This window comes from Rhea americana, unplaced genomic scaffold (assembly GCF_003343005.1).
Source record: "Rhea americana isolate MKP2758 unplaced genomic scaffold, rheAme1 scaffold_581, whole genome shotgun sequence".
NCBI classification, from domain to species: Eukaryota; Metazoa; Chordata; class Aves; order Rheiformes; family Rheidae; genus Rhea; species Rhea americana.
Window position 1 is genome coordinate 20,400 of NW_028186736.1, and position 14,360 is coordinate 34,759.

General features: G+C 57.8%; 1 protein-coding gene across 4 annotated transcripts in view; it reads right to left on the bottom strand.

Moving 5' to 3' along the window:
* Positions 1 to 326: 326 nt before the first annotated feature.
* Positions 327 to 14,360, bottom strand: part of OGDH (oxoglutarate dehydrogenase) — a 34,902-nt gene continuing 20,868 nt past the window's right edge. For all 4 annotated transcript variants that reach the window (XM_085319380.1, XM_085319377.1, XM_085319381.1 and 1 more), the window contains 18 exons: positions 12,981 to 13,135; positions 11,919 to 12,065; positions 11,082 to 11,172; positions 9,820 to 9,999; positions 8,392 to 8,520; positions 7,794 to 7,973; positions 7,242 to 7,394; positions 6,076 to 6,178; positions 5,693 to 5,821; positions 5,163 to 5,313; positions 4,766 to 4,893; positions 4,493 to 4,671; positions 4,237 to 4,308; positions 3,592 to 3,714; positions 2,681 to 2,753; positions 915 to 1,078; positions 629 to 783; positions 327 to 546 (listed from right to left, as the gene is read on the bottom strand). In XM_085319380.1, coding sequence (XP_085175506.1) covers positions 426 to 546; positions 629 to 783; positions 915 to 1,078; positions 2,681 to 2,753; positions 3,592 to 3,714; positions 4,237 to 4,308; positions 4,493 to 4,671; positions 4,766 to 4,893; positions 5,163 to 5,313; positions 5,693 to 5,821; positions 6,076 to 6,178; positions 7,242 to 7,394; positions 7,794 to 7,973; positions 8,392 to 8,520; positions 9,820 to 9,999; positions 11,082 to 11,172; positions 11,919 to 12,065; positions 12,981 to 13,135 — 2,433 coding nt within the window. In that variant the 3' untranslated portion in view covers positions 327 to 425. The remainder of the gene's footprint in view (positions 547 to 628; positions 784 to 914; positions 1,079 to 2,680; positions 2,754 to 3,591; positions 3,715 to 4,236; positions 4,309 to 4,492; positions 4,672 to 4,765; positions 4,894 to 5,162; positions 5,314 to 5,692; positions 5,822 to 6,075; positions 6,179 to 7,241; positions 7,395 to 7,793; positions 7,974 to 8,391; positions 8,521 to 9,819; positions 10,000 to 11,081; positions 11,173 to 11,918; positions 12,066 to 12,980; positions 13,136 to 14,360) is intronic.

The window sequence follows — 14,360 nt, forward strand, 5'->3', positions numbered from 1 at the left end:
GGAAGGGAGACAAACATGGGCAGCACAACACTGCTGCAACTGGGACAAACTGGGATGGAGGGGAAGGGGGAGGAAGGGGGCAAAGCCCAGCACACACTGCTGCCCCCGCGACGAGACCCCCAAGCAGGGGACCGCAGGGCCTCTTCAAGGCTGAGGCAGCAAAAAAATCAAATCAAATCAAACCAAACGAAACCAAACAAGACCCTGCGCTCCCAGGGCAGAAAGCCGAGCTTGGCAGTGGAGCCCGCGGGCGAGGCGAACCGCACCTAGGCTTGCCGCCGACGGGGGCCGGCCCCACGGATGGACAAGGACTCCAGGCGCCGGCGTTTAGTTTACAAGGTCTGTAGTTAAGGACGGAGACAGGAGGCGAGCGAGAGACAGACAGACAGAGAGCCGAGAGCATGCTGCAGCGGCCGCGCGGCGGCTTAGGCCAGGTCCTTGAAGGCGTCCAGGTTGAAGGCTGTGTCGAGGAGCCGCTGCAGCTCGGTCAAGTGGGTCTTCTTGTTGCCGGTGGCGGGGGCAGCGGCGGGCTCGCGTCCCGCGTACCTGCGGCGGAGAAGGGAAGACGGGTCAGTGGGATGCGGCGCGGAAGGAAGCGCCAGCTGCAGCCTCGGCCCCTACTCCTTACCACACGGGCTTGGCCCGGTTGATGGTGGTGCGGAGACGGGGTTTCACGTAGTCGTAATAGCCCTGGTTTTTGTGCTCCTCCTGGCACCAGACCAGCTCGGCGTTGGGGTACTTCTGYGCTTCCTTCTGGAGGAGGTCGAAGGGGAACGGAGACAACTGCGGGAGGGGAGAGACAGAAAGCCGTCACCACGGCACAGCCGAAGGGAACGATCCACTCCCCACGCCCTGTCAAGCCACGCGCCTGGCACAGGCGGACTCGCACCACACCTGCCAGGAGCCTGGCTCACCTGCTCCACCCTGGTGACRGCCACGTCGGCCTCCATCTGCCGAGCCTTGCGCTCCCGCGTCAGGTCGTAGTACACCTTGCCAGTGCAGAACAACACCCGTTTGACCTTCTCGGGGCTCTGGGCTGCAGGGCCGCTATCGGGGATGACACGGAGGAAGTTGGTGCCTGCCAAGAGACAAGATGGCACCATTAGGGCAACGGCACTCAAGACTGTGGTGCACCGGGAGCTGCCTTCACCCACACACGACATCTCCCGGGGAGGCACAACGCACTTTGTGCTGTTCCTGCTGCATCGTTCCCTGACCCCAGCTGCTGCATGGAGCGACAAGGTGTCCCCTGGGATGGAACGCAACGCCCGGGGCCGGCTGACACCACCGCAGAGAGAGTTAACTCAAAGGAATGACAAACCCCGGTGGGTTGTGACCCCTCTGCCTGCTCTTCTGCTCACAGGCAGTAGCAAGGAGCGTTCCTGGGGCAAACAGGGTGTAGAAACAAGGTGGCTCAACCAGAAATAAGAAAGGAGAACATCAGGCAGGAATGCGGCTGCTTATCTCAGAGGGCTGGAAAAGCGGCTCTGGACGCTGGGAGGGGCGCAGCCCGCTTTCCAGGGACACCAGAGCTCRCCCCTGTAGAGCCTGCTCCTCTCAGGATGCGACAGAACACCTGCTTGTGCCTGTTAGAGGCTGTTAGCACGCCTGCACGAGATGACCCTAAACCACCCCGATTTTGCCTCATCCCCAGAGATCACGTCTGGACCTGGACTTGGCCACAGTGCAACGTGAGGGCAGCATATACAAGCCCCACTGAGYGCGCTGGGTCGGCGGAGAGGAGCTTGCGCTCATCCCTGCAGCACGGGGCYGAGTCGGTGCAGACAAACCACAGCGGAAAGGGGCAGAGCACAACCGTCAGCTGGGCAAAGCCAAAAAGAAAAAAAAGGCCAGGAGCAACCAGCCTTCGGCTCCGAATTCGAGCCCTCGAGGGCCAGCACGTGGGGGCCGTCGAACCCCACGTGCGCAGCTCTGGCAGGAAGCGACTGCCTATGGAGGAAGCGACATGGTGAAGGACCAGGAGGCTGAGCCACGCGCCTTCCTCACCGCAGAAGCGCGGTGCTCCTAGGGGCTCAGGAGATGCTGGAAATACTGGTGTGCAACTGCCCGAAGAGCTGCGGCAAGTAACCGGCTGAGCCACCAGCCCCAGGGCACCAGAGCGCTAATGACAGGGGGAGGGGGGGGGCTCCAATTTGCTCAGTAGCTGGCTGCAGCCCGGCACACCCTGACCTCGGTTTGGGTGAGCGTATTGCCCGGGCTGTGGAGGGAGAGGATCAGGCAGGAATCCCTGGAGCAGGGAGGAAAGCTGCCTTCGTGCCACGCTGGCCGAGCCTCCTCCTACACGGGAGAGCTGTGCCCGATCCTGCTAGTGCAAACTACCTGCCTGCAATGTCCAGACCCCAGTGYGAGGCTTCGCAAGGATGCAAAACCTCTGCGGGACGCGAGCCCCAGCACCAGGGAAGCGGTCTGCCAGCAGGCGCCAGCCCAGGGACAGGGGGGTCTCTGGCACGCATGGGTTCTCCGCAGCAAGGCAAACCCCAGCTTCCAGCAGCACGAGCCTCGCTCAGCAGCTCTGGTGCCGGATCTGCTCTTAAGCRTGAAATCTCGGCCGAGTGGAGGCTGCTGCCAGATGGACTTTACGCCAAGCCAGCTCCTGCCCTTCACCCTTCATCCTGCAGAGCCGAGCGTGGGGGAACAAACACCTCTGTGCTTCTCATACCTGGCAGCATGTCATCGAAGCTGGAGCGAGCTTCGGGGTGGCGCAGCAGCGACTTTGGAGTGAAGATTATGAGCTGGAGGGGGAGGAGAAGAGGCAAAGCGAGCCAGTCAGCCACGCCAGAAATGCCTCCCCTGCAAACGAACACCGCAGCACGGACGTGCCTGTCCTGCCTGCCCTCCCCAACCTCTTGAGCGCASGAGCAGCCACGAGGGGTTTGCTCCTTGCTCGGCTGCTGTGCCGCAACAGCTTCAGCGGCKGTTTCCAACACCTCCTGCTTTCCCGGTCTGTGTTTCCCCCAGGGAAGAGCCTGAAGYGCTGCCAGAGACCTGCCTCCCCCACACAGATGCAGGCGGATCGCCGGGAGTGGGAACACAAGCGGCTGGGCTGGATTATTTATCAGTGCCTCCCGGCCCTGATGTCTCTGACCTACCTAAAGATCGCAGACACTCCAGCCTGCGAGAACCGGCTAGCAGGATGTCACGTACCGAAACCACCCAGGCAACAAGGGGCCCTGAGTCCTTGCTGGCCCAGACACAGGCTAACTGCTTGCTTATCCCCAGGAGTATGGGATGACACGCAGGGGCACAAGAGCAGATGAGCTGCTCCGTTTTCCCAAGGACAAGAGTGTTTTTAAACCCACGTCAATCAGGAACGTGTTCTTCTCTGCCAGGAGCAATCCTGCAGCCCAGAGAGCAGCACCCATCATTTGCCGGGTTCCCAGTTTTTTGCTCCTAGGTCCATTTCACTTCTTGCTCCTCTTCAGCAAATGTGCGCAGAGAACAGGCCCGCTCTAAATCCTGTCCCCAGGCTCAGCACAGACCCGGGGCCTCCCGGTCTCGGCTTTGACCTGGGCTAAACGAAGCAGAACGGCAGAGGCAGGCCTAGCCGAGAGCGGGCTCGCTGGCACTCACCGGTTTGCGGAAGGGCAGGAGGATCTGGCGCCGAAGGACGTGGAAGAAGTTGGCTGGAGTGGAGCAGTTCACGACGATCCAGTTGCAGTCGTACAGCTGGCGCACATCAAAGTCGTCCAGTTTCTGCTTCGACAAGCACAGTTGAGATGTATTTAGAGAAACACAAGTACTTCTTGGCCTTGCAGCTCCAACAGCCAGSACAGCAGCACGCAGCCCTTCTTCCTCCCCTCTCATCCCCTTTCCAGCCAGTCCCGCTCCCCCTTGGAGCATCCCACAGAGACCATGGCACTGGGAGAGGCTGCACAAGCGTGAAACCCACTCCCTCATGAGTAAACACTGCTTTTGGGGACACCTCTGCCTCGCACTGAGCAACAGCCACAGAGGCAGGGTAGGTGCAGGCTTGGCACTGGGTTTGGTCCCTCTCCCAAAGCCTCCGAGCTGCAGTCAGAGCTCAGGGAGTCACGTGCCTCTCCCACCATCAGCTACACGACACCCACCCCAATCGAAGTGCTGTACAAAGCCAGCGAGGCTGTCACTCTCCCCTGCCTCCACTTGAAGGCAGCAATGGGCTCCCGGGCACAGCGAGTGCCCCYGGAGAGACGAACAAGAGGGCCACAGGCTGAGCTCGGCACGGCCGCCACTCACCGGGAAGACGTCGGGATCATCGTTACACATCTGCAAGAATCGCTCTGGGCGGGCGGATGAGTGCTCAGGACCCTACGGGCCAAGCCAAGCGGAGAGAGAAAGAGAGAAAGAGAGAGAGAGAGAGAGAGAGAACGCTCTGCAGGGTGGGCATGAGGAACCGAGACCTCGCTCGCCAAGGGCAGCCAAGGCAGACAGCGCAGGGTGCGCAGCAGCGCAGGGCACTTGGGCCTGCGAACAAGGTGGAGGGTGTCCTTACCATGCCCTCCATGCCGTGGGGAAGCAGCAGGACAATGCCGTTCTGCCTGACCCACTTGGCCTGCCCGGGACAGATGAACTGGTCGATTATGCACTGGGCAGTGTTATGGAAATCCCCAAACTGGGCCTCCCAAAGCACCAGGGCGTTGGGGCTGGCCATGGCGAAGCCCAGCTCGAATCCTGSGGGATGGCAGAGGAGGAGGGAGGTTATCTTCCCGGAGCACGCACGCAGCCTCACCCACCGCCGGCAGCGGGCGTGGACCTCCACACTCACCGAGGACGCCGTACTCCGACAGGGAGCTGTTGCACACTGTGTAAGGAGCCTGGTTGGGCCACAGGTGATTCATGGGGATACAGGTTCTCTTGTCCACGTTCTGATCGTGCAGGACGTGGTGGCGATGGCTGTAAGAGGGGAAAGCGTTAGTCAGTGGTTACCCTGGCTGCACACAAGCTGCTGCCTCGTTGACACTTCATCCCAGCCCCTTTCCCCTTTCCGGCTTATGGCATCAGCTGCTTGACACACTGTCCTGGCACTCCTCTTGCCAAAGAGGAGCGGCCCAGGATACCAAATAACCTAGGACAAAAGCTGTTTGCATCACCCAGGATCCCTTACAGGAAGGCTGGAAACCCCCTTCAGCAGGGGCCGAATGGAGCCAGGCAGAGTGCTTTACCTGAACGTGCCTCTCTCGACGTCCTGGCCGCTCAGGCGGATGTGGATGCCTTCTTTGAGGAGGGAGCCGAACGCCATATACTCTGCTAGCGCCCAGTCCACAGTCCTGTTCTTCACCATCTCCCCRCGGGTTTTTAGAATCCGGCTCAAACCTGCCAGGACAGAAGATGGTTTGTAGCCCRTGTGGGAGGAAGCTTCAGTGAAAACGTGTCCATCCCCCATGCTTGATCTGCTCATGCACTGTGAGACTGTGCACATGCCTCAGGGCAGGACAACAACCCACTTCTGCTCAAGGGATGAAGCGGAGATGAGGAACCAGGACTGCAGGGAGGATCAGCTCCAAAAAAGAGCTATTCCTCAGTCCACTTCCCTTAACCACAGGTCTCTTGTGCCACACCTAAGTGTATCTAAGTGCTGTAACATGTCCCTGCTTTCCAGACTGCGTTCCAGCCCTCTCCCACATCATCTCCTCTAAACAACGGGCTCTTTGGAACAAACCCACAGTCTGGGGTAGCTTCAGCAACCTCCTACCTCCATGGATAGTGAAATCTTCCACTGGCACCGAGCTGGCCACTTGACCTATGTGCACCAAATCTTCTTCGTTCAGACCAGTGGAGGGGCARGTCATGCTCCGGGGCTGGCCATCCAGAGTGAAGAAACCTAGGGGAGCAGGAATAATTGGCAACATCCAAAAGGGCCACACTAGGCTTGTCAAAGAGGTCGGGATACTGGCAACTGCCCTTTAGCAAGGGCAAGGATGCCCAGGATCTGCCAGGAGCACAGAGAGCACCTCCCAGTCTTCCCACGACTGTGTGTTCACTAGGAAATAGCTGTCAAGGCATCAGGAGTCCCAGGTGGCTCTAGAAAAGCCAAGGTATTTGCTAGGTACCTCCAGAAAGCTGATAGCAACTTACCAGGCCAGGGTGAGTCCAGCCAGTGCTTGATGTGCAAGATCTTTTCATCCTTGGATCTGGCAAGGGCCTCCTCGCAGATCTTATCATATTTGGCAATTTCCTCCTGCGAGGCAGAACAACGAGATGAAACGGCRTCAGTGAGGAAGCTCCACACAGAGGCGCTGAGCCTGAGGGCCTCGGTGCAAGCTTGCAAGTGTCCTGGGGGGGCACAGCAGGTCCCCACAGCAGGGCTACTCCGCAATGGGGGAGCCCCAGGGCCCTGCAGCAGATCAGCCTGAGAGAGAGGGATGTCCCTGCTGGCATAGGAATCGTGTTCAGTTTTACAGACACCACCAAGCGGGGACAACAGCATTACTGCGGCGCTGAATGAGCTGCTGCAGCGCTTGATGCAGCTTTGGCAGCGCGAGAATCAGTATACAGGACATGCCCCAGATACCGCAGGCCGTCGGCGAGCCCGAGCGCTCCAGACGCTGCTAAATGCGGCTCTCGCGTAGGTCGCAGCCACGCGGCCACTCTTGTCGGAGCGGCTCTAGCACTGTGTGGCCTGTGCTGCGCTGAGCAAGGGGTGATCCTTGAACTAGATGTTCCTGCACTGTTCGCAGCCAGCACAGTCCAAGGACAAACCTCTGTTCCTAACGCAATCGCTGCCAGCACTCCCGTAATCTGCAGCGCTTGCCCAACAGTTGCACAGCTCTGCCACCTTTAGGTGATAGGTGCAAGCAGGAATGGGCCCACAACAGCTTTCACAGTGGGGTCTGAACCAAACAAGTGGGTCTAAACAGCTTTAGTGCCCCTGGCTTAGTACAGCAACAGCCCAACAGCTGGGGTAGGGCTGCTATCGGAGCAAGCTCCGTCCTGGAATGGGCTCAAGCATGCTGGAAACAAGCGCTGGAGTCTCCCTAGACACTTGTCTGCCCTTCCTTCTTCTGAGTATGCAYAGCAGCAGCTCACCGTGGGTTGTTCAAGATACCCCTGCTACCCTCCCCGGCCTTCTCCTTTGCCCTGCAAAAAGCTGCAGCCTGAACCAAGAAACCTGTTCGCTGCAATCGTGTGGATCCTGCGTTGTGTCAGCTCCTTCTTCCCCCCATCATTCAACCCTCATTTGGTACCCAGCCCTCGGGGAGGCGCCGCCTGCAGTTTTCCTCCCAAGCCCCAAGTGACAGTACCTCGTACTCCGGCTGATTTACCACCCCCTGTGAAATTAAGAGCTCTGCGTATTTCTGCAGCACCGGCTTCTGCTTCCGGATCTGTTTGTACATCAGGGGCTGCGTGAACATGGGCTCGTCCATCTCGTTGTGACCATTGCGCCTGTAACACACCTATCGGGAAGGGAAAGAGCCTTTGAAAGCAGCTGCTTGCAAAATCCGTGGCTCAAAGCGATCAGAGTTACCTGGGTGTCTCCTGTGCTATGAAGAAAGTCCCAAACAGCCCAGGAGGGACCYGATTCTCATCTCCTCCACATGGGAGGAGGGGAGAGCAGGCTCCAGTAAAGTCAGAGAGACACATTTCCTCTCCGAGTGCTATTACATTCTCGTTACCTTCTCTTTAATCTCATCTCTCTCCCTCCCCTCAAATTGAGCACGTACAAAAGCTGGACAAGCCCTGAAGAGACTCCCCCAGCTTCCAGAAAACGCAGCCTGGGAGGTATTTAGTGACTATCCCAGACATCTGCAGCGGAGCCATAACTTTAAAACTGAGCCTTGTGCCTCATCTCTTACCAAATCCACCACCACATCTTTATGGAAGGTGCTTCGCCATTCTGCCGCCACGTTACACACGTACACTACAGCTTCCGGGTCGTCCGCGTTGACGTGGAAAATGGGCGCATTCACCACGCGGGCGACATCAGTGGGGTACGGAGAGGAGCGGGCCATCCGGGGGTCTGTAGTGAACCCAATCTGCGGCAGGCGAGGGGAGGACAGAACAAGGACAGTAGTGAGGATCCAAGAAGCAGCTACAGGATATTTTGCAGCTTGTTCTTTGGAGCAGATTGGGGTTTGCAAGAAAAGCCGGCTTGGCACGAGGCCAGCAGCATTTCATCTGCTCTGGAACGTGCCAGGTGAACACACACACCGCTTTGAGGGCAGCTCAGCTGCTGTTGCTGAGTTGAGGTTCCCCCAGGCTTGGTCCAGCTGGAGCTCCTTGCACTCGAGCTGTTCAGCAGCCTGTGGCTGTGCCATCATCCTGCTGCCCCCATCCAGCCCCAAGCAGCCCAGGTGAGAGGAGCACCCAGTGCCCAGGAACTGGTCGCAGTGAAACGACTCTGGTTTACGTAGGGCTGAAGCAGATCAGCTCCGCGTGACTACTTGGTCATACCTGGTTGTTCACCACGACGTGAACGGTGCCGTGGGTAGTGTAGGAGGGCAGGTCGCTCAAGTGGAAYGTCTCGTACACGATACCCTGCCCGGCAAAAGCCGCGTCTCCGTGCAGGAGGATGGACATCACCTGTGGGGCAAAGATATCACGGTCAATACGACTGAGGAGGTCTGTGTGGGGAGAGGACTCAGCTAGGCAAGGGCAGCGGCCAAGGCACAAGCCCCATCTCCTYGAGCCTTCAGCCTCCCTGAAAGGGCACTGAGCAGCTTGTGAAAATCTGTGGTTTCTCAAGGGATCAGGGAGGAGTCAGCCGTGGCTTATGTGCTACAGTTTACAAAAGAAAAGGCTGGGCCATCAGCTATCCCACCTCCACACCCCCCAGGACTGTACACCCAGGGCAGCTCGATCAGGCGGCGGGATGGACCTTTTCAGCAGCTGATAGCTGGAGATTATTGGGGAGCAACCGGAGCACAGGATTCAAGCCCCATCCAGAAATACACGTTTGAAAACAAGGTCATCTTCTGAGTGGGGAAGTCAAGAAAAATGCACTCTTCCCCCAAGCTCTCATCCAAGGAGACAGAAGACATTTTGGCAGGAGATTTTGTACTCCCTGCTGAGCCCAGGCCAGGGCTGGTGCAGGGAGCTCGCCACAGCTTGAGTTACATATTTTGATATCGTACCCGGGGGCTGGCTGAGGACACTGCCTGTCAGCTGAGGACAGAGTTGGTCTATTTATATTCAGTCCTTGGAGTGTGGGAGGAAGGGAAGTACTTTTGATCTCACCCTTCCACTTCTTCTGGAGTGTTAGAAACAGGTTTGCAATGAATCAGACAGTGAAAGTGTTTGCAAATCAATGCCCCCTCCCCACACATGCACAACCTTTACCCAGCCTGCYTTCGCATCTGGGCAGGTGCTGAGAGACAGCTATGCCCCCTGAAGGTGGGTTCTTCTTCCAGCTCTACCTTTTCCAACCTGGGGGACTGGTTATACGTGGTCAMGTTTAGATGCTTCAGCTCGAGGCTCCCGCATCTGAGGCCTCCAAGCTGTGATGCTCAGGTTGGCTTGCAGAAATAGGAAGACTCGTCATTTCCCTGCCTTGCTACTACAGATTTGTGCTTCTGCTTCTTCCCAAGGCCTGGCCTGGGGAGAGCAAGCTGGGCATTCAGAGACAGAGGAGCAGGAATGGGAGTCCAGGGGTGGTCAAGCTCCTACCCGATTATCACCAAAGATGATGGGGAAAGACGGAAGAGCAAAGCCAAGGTGACAGGAGAAGTAGTGGCAGGGAAAGGGGCATGGCAGGGCAAACCATTTCTTAGGTTTCTCTGCCTGGCTTGGCTCTCCAAACAGATCCATCTGCCTGCCTCCCACCATCTCCATCCAGCCTTAGGCGGTTCACTGCGAAGGAGCAGGCGTTCCRGCACCACTTACCTTCTTCCCTTCAGTGTCTCCACAATAAAACTGCTCTGCTTTAGTCTTGCCCTGAACCACCGGATCAGCTGCCTCCAAGTGAGAGGGATTTGCCACCAAGGAGAGAGTGATGTTCCTGTCGGTGACACGGTTAATCCTCCGGTGGTACATTCCCAAGTGGTACTTCACGTCACCAGAGCCCTGACGGAGGGAGAGGAGGGTCACCCCCAAGGGACTCAAGCTGGTTTTGATGCAGGGAAGGATGCTGGAAGTGTGGTAGCAACCACAGGGGCTGCAAACAGGGGGCATTTTCCTGCCAAAGCAGCAGCCGACAGAGACACTCCAGGGAATCGTGTCTGCTATCAGACCAGCAACTCCAAGCTATCCAAAGCACTGGCAGAAAGCAGCATTTTAAGGGCTGACCTCATTCCCATCAAAGCAAAAAGAGGCTTTTCCAGGTGCCAACATACTAACAAATATCAGAAGCAAGCACCAAGCCTATTTACACAAGGTCCCAGGTGCAGGGGAAGAGGTAAGCACACTGGATTTGGGGAAGACACTGGAAAACAGAGCTGGAGAAAGATTGTTCCCACCAAAGGCTGAGGCTCAGAGCCTTTGGAGAGGCGCTAAGTCTCCSATATGGATACCAGAGAGCTGCTACGAGGGCATACGCCAGCCTCCACCTCCGATCCACCCGGGAGCTGCTGCCAGAGGGATTCCTGCCCCTCCTGCCAGGCCCCTCTCTGATGGATGCCAGGCCAGACGGGGCTGACGCCAACAGCCTGCTCTCCTGATGTTGGCTTGTGCCAGCAGTCGCTGCAGAAGCCTGCATGGAGCACGTCATGCGGGGAAGAGCCCCTCCCCATGCAGCTCCTAGCTGGCTTCTCCTCACGTTTTTATTTACACCGAGGCTGCTTTACATCCATGAGCAGCTGCTGACTGCCCAGCCTCTGCTACAGAGATCGCGCATGCTTTCCTAAAGAAGAGGGCAGGGCATACGTCGTTCCCTAGAATGGGCAAGGACAGACCCACACAGTCGCTGATGGAGGCACGCACAAAGGCTTTCAGTCACCTAGGTGCGTGGCGTTTCGGGGATGCGATGGAGAAACCCTTGTGATGCCAACATCGTCCCAGGCCCAAAAGATACTGCAGGTGGTGGTCTAATCCAGCTCACGCTGCATGTTGTCCACGTTCAGTCCCTGCCTGCTGCAGCTCCAAGCGCCTGGAGGCGATGGCAGATTACAGCAAATTGCTACGGACACAGAACGGAGGAAGAGACTCACCTCATCAGCAGCCTCTAGCTTGGAGTCAAACTGACAGAAGATCTGCTCCAGTTCTTTCCTGATCACGTTGGCAAGAACATTCAGACGCCCTCTGTGAAATCAGAACTGCTGTCAGCAACAAGCAGAGCCAGCCTGACCTCGAGAGCTGACCAGGTACAGCCCGAGCAGAGACCTGCATTCCCCCCACTGCACACAGCCAGGGTGACAATCCCACATTTCCTGAGTGACGGAGGTTCAGGACAGCCCGAGAGGACAACCAGGGGAGGGGACAGGGTTCTGCAATTCTATACAAGTCCCTTAACGCCTTAGGAAACTAAAAACCCCTCAGCACGAGGATGGACATGCCACCACCGCATCCTGACAGCTTCCACTAAACAGTCAAGCCGAATCCTGCTCTCGGCTTCAAACTCTGCTATGAAATCGAGCTCTTTCTGCCAAAGGTCTGCCCTGGACCGACAGCAACAGACCTTCCAGGAGAGTTTCCATCCTTTGCAGCTCAGCGCACAGCCCCACCGGGGCGCTGCACCAAGCCGCGTGCCAAGCGTTTCCTCCGGAGAGAGCAGAGCACGCATCCTGCACCTTACGGCGAACGCTCTGCCGCTCGAGACGCTGCGCTTCTCGCCACTCTTTAGATGAGTTATGAGCGGGCTGCAGCCAGTAACGCCGAGATTAATGGAGCGTTGCAGTTCTCGAGCTAAGCGGACGGCTAACACTTAACTACTGGGGGGCAAGACYGGTTGGGTGACGGCAGAAGCCACTTTTGCCCTGCGACGCTGAACCCTGTGAGCATCCCCTCCTCCACGACCCAAACACCGCTCTGGATAGAGACAGGGTTACCTGTGCGGCATCCCCATGATAACATAATCCACTCCCTTCTCACTCGACTTATCAATGATGGTCTTTAAGGCTGGGATGAGCACTTCGCAGCCTTCCAGACCAAAGCGCTTCTCCGAAGACCACTTCCGATGGAGGAACTCCTCAAATCTGGAAGGCAAAGCGAGCGAGCCGTCATTCCCAGGGCCACGGCTGGTGGTGGGAGGCAGAGAAGARACAGGGACCTTGCTGAGGGAGCCAGAGCACAGCAGGGTGAACTGACGCTTAAGCAGGCATTATGCAGCAGTCCGACAGCTTTCCCTGGTCACACCCTGGATCCCCTCCTCCAGGGCGCTGCCGCCTGGCTCGCTGCTCCCCCATCCCACCCGCACACAGACACCGTGCTGCACTTAAGCCTGCTGAACAACATCTTATTTTAGACYTTTTCTGCCAGGATCATCTGTGTTTTCAGGCTCTTTGCCAACATGCTGGCAGCACCTGAGCAAGACCTGCCAGCCCAGCAGCTCGACTGCGTCACCCTGGTGATCSTTTCTGTTGATTAACTCAGCCCCGGCGAGACCACAACAGATGACGTTAAGGAGATGTGACTCAGGTGGCGGCTGTGAGGGCTGCGGTTGCTGGCAACAGGGAGCAAACAAACCCTTTGCAACAGTGGGGGACAAAGAGGGAGGCAGAAGACGGCAGCCAGTTTTGCTGAACTCTGAGCCGACGCATGATTTGGAGGCGCAGAGAGGCTGCCCAAGCCCGGAAGCGAGACCCTACCCAGCARCCTCGCCGCGTCAGGTGTGCGGCAGCAAAGCCACCTGACCGAGCGGACGCCCCGGGGGGAGAGCGCTGGTGAGGCCCCGTGAGCACTGCGGCAGCACACCTCCCCACTGGCAGGCTGCCAGGCGTCCTTGTCACCCATCACCCGAGYGTCATGAGCTGGGCAGATCCCACAAGGACCTGGAGACTCCCCTCATGGTGGGCAGCAAGGGGAGGCAGCGGGGGACGAGCAGAAAGCCCTCCTAGGGCGGACTGCCGCTCTGCTGGCAGGCGACCGGTGAGCCAAGCCGAGCCGGGTACCTGGTAGAGCGGACGAGCCTGGCCAGCAGCGTGCGCTTCTCTTCGTTGGTGAACTGCATGATTCCCGGGGTCTCAAACTTCTGCCGGATCCACTGGCACTGCTCCAGGTCATTGATAAACATGAATTCCACGCCAATGTGCTGGCAGTACGCCATCTACGCCGGGGAAAGGAAGGGCCRTGAAACAACAGCGAGAGATTTAACACCTCCGGACCCCCGCCCCAAAGTCAGGCACGTGCGATGCCTTATCAGGCCGTGCAGTTAGGGACTCCTCGTTCCTCTCTTTAACCTTTCAGCGAGACAAAGAGCTCTCCCACAGGAGCAGGGGCATAAATCTTCCTGCTTAGCACCGGTGAGAGCAGCCCGGAACTGCCTCCGAAGGCAACAGCTCTCGGCAAGGACCCACGATCTGGGTGCCAGACGCACGCTGTCGAAGCCCGGAGCCCCTGTGACCAGTGGCGTGGCTGGCGGAGCTGTGTTTTGGGATCCYGCACGGGGTTTCAGCTGGTTTTCCTAGTGTTGCTGAGCAAGATGTGGTCATCTCAGCTGCAGGGAACTTTTCCAGGCTGCTGCGGGGCAGTCGGGATCATCCAACATGACTCAAGCACATGCTGGGAGTGGGSGCTGCTCTAGAATAAACCCCAAATTTTTCCCTTTCCTTAAGGGACCCCAGGATGAGATCCTTGAGTCCTTTATGGCCGAGGTAAGATTTTCACGGAGCTCTCAGCTGTGACCAGGTTCCCATTCCCCAGGGAGTGATCCTTAAGGAAAGCTAGACTGGAAATCAGGTTTCCTGGGTTTAACCCAGGGTCTGGACATTTAGCTTGGAGCAAAGCACTCAGGATTTTGGTGTGATTGGCAGCTTTGGGCCCAAGAGTTACTGCTACCCATCTCCGGGGGGTTTGGAGACTCATACAGGGAAAGACACGCTGGGAGGTTACAGAGAGCCTTCACCAAGGGGCTTGGAACATCTTTTTAGACCCCGCTCCTTACCGTGCAGAACGAATTAGTTGAACAAATCCAATAAAACGCAGAAGCCGTTCTGCTCGCCCGCTTATCTAAGATGTTTACGCAGCCTTGCCTCTCCCGAGGTCAAGCCGTCTCAGCAGAGACGGCAGGAACGCAACTCCAGCTGGACCGGGAGCCCTTGGCACTCGCGGACCAGTAACGAAACGCGGCAAGAGACAGCAGGGGAGTAACGCTGGCACGTTGTCCACGGGGTGGACAACCAGGGTGTCCCAGAGATTGGGAAAAAGGGGACGGACAGGAGCCCGGTTTGCTCTCAGGAGCGAAGCGCAACCACATGGGCCGAGAGGTAACAGCCCCCGATGAGCAGAGAGCGCTTTACGCCCTAACCAGAAATARCGACAGGAGGAGAAGG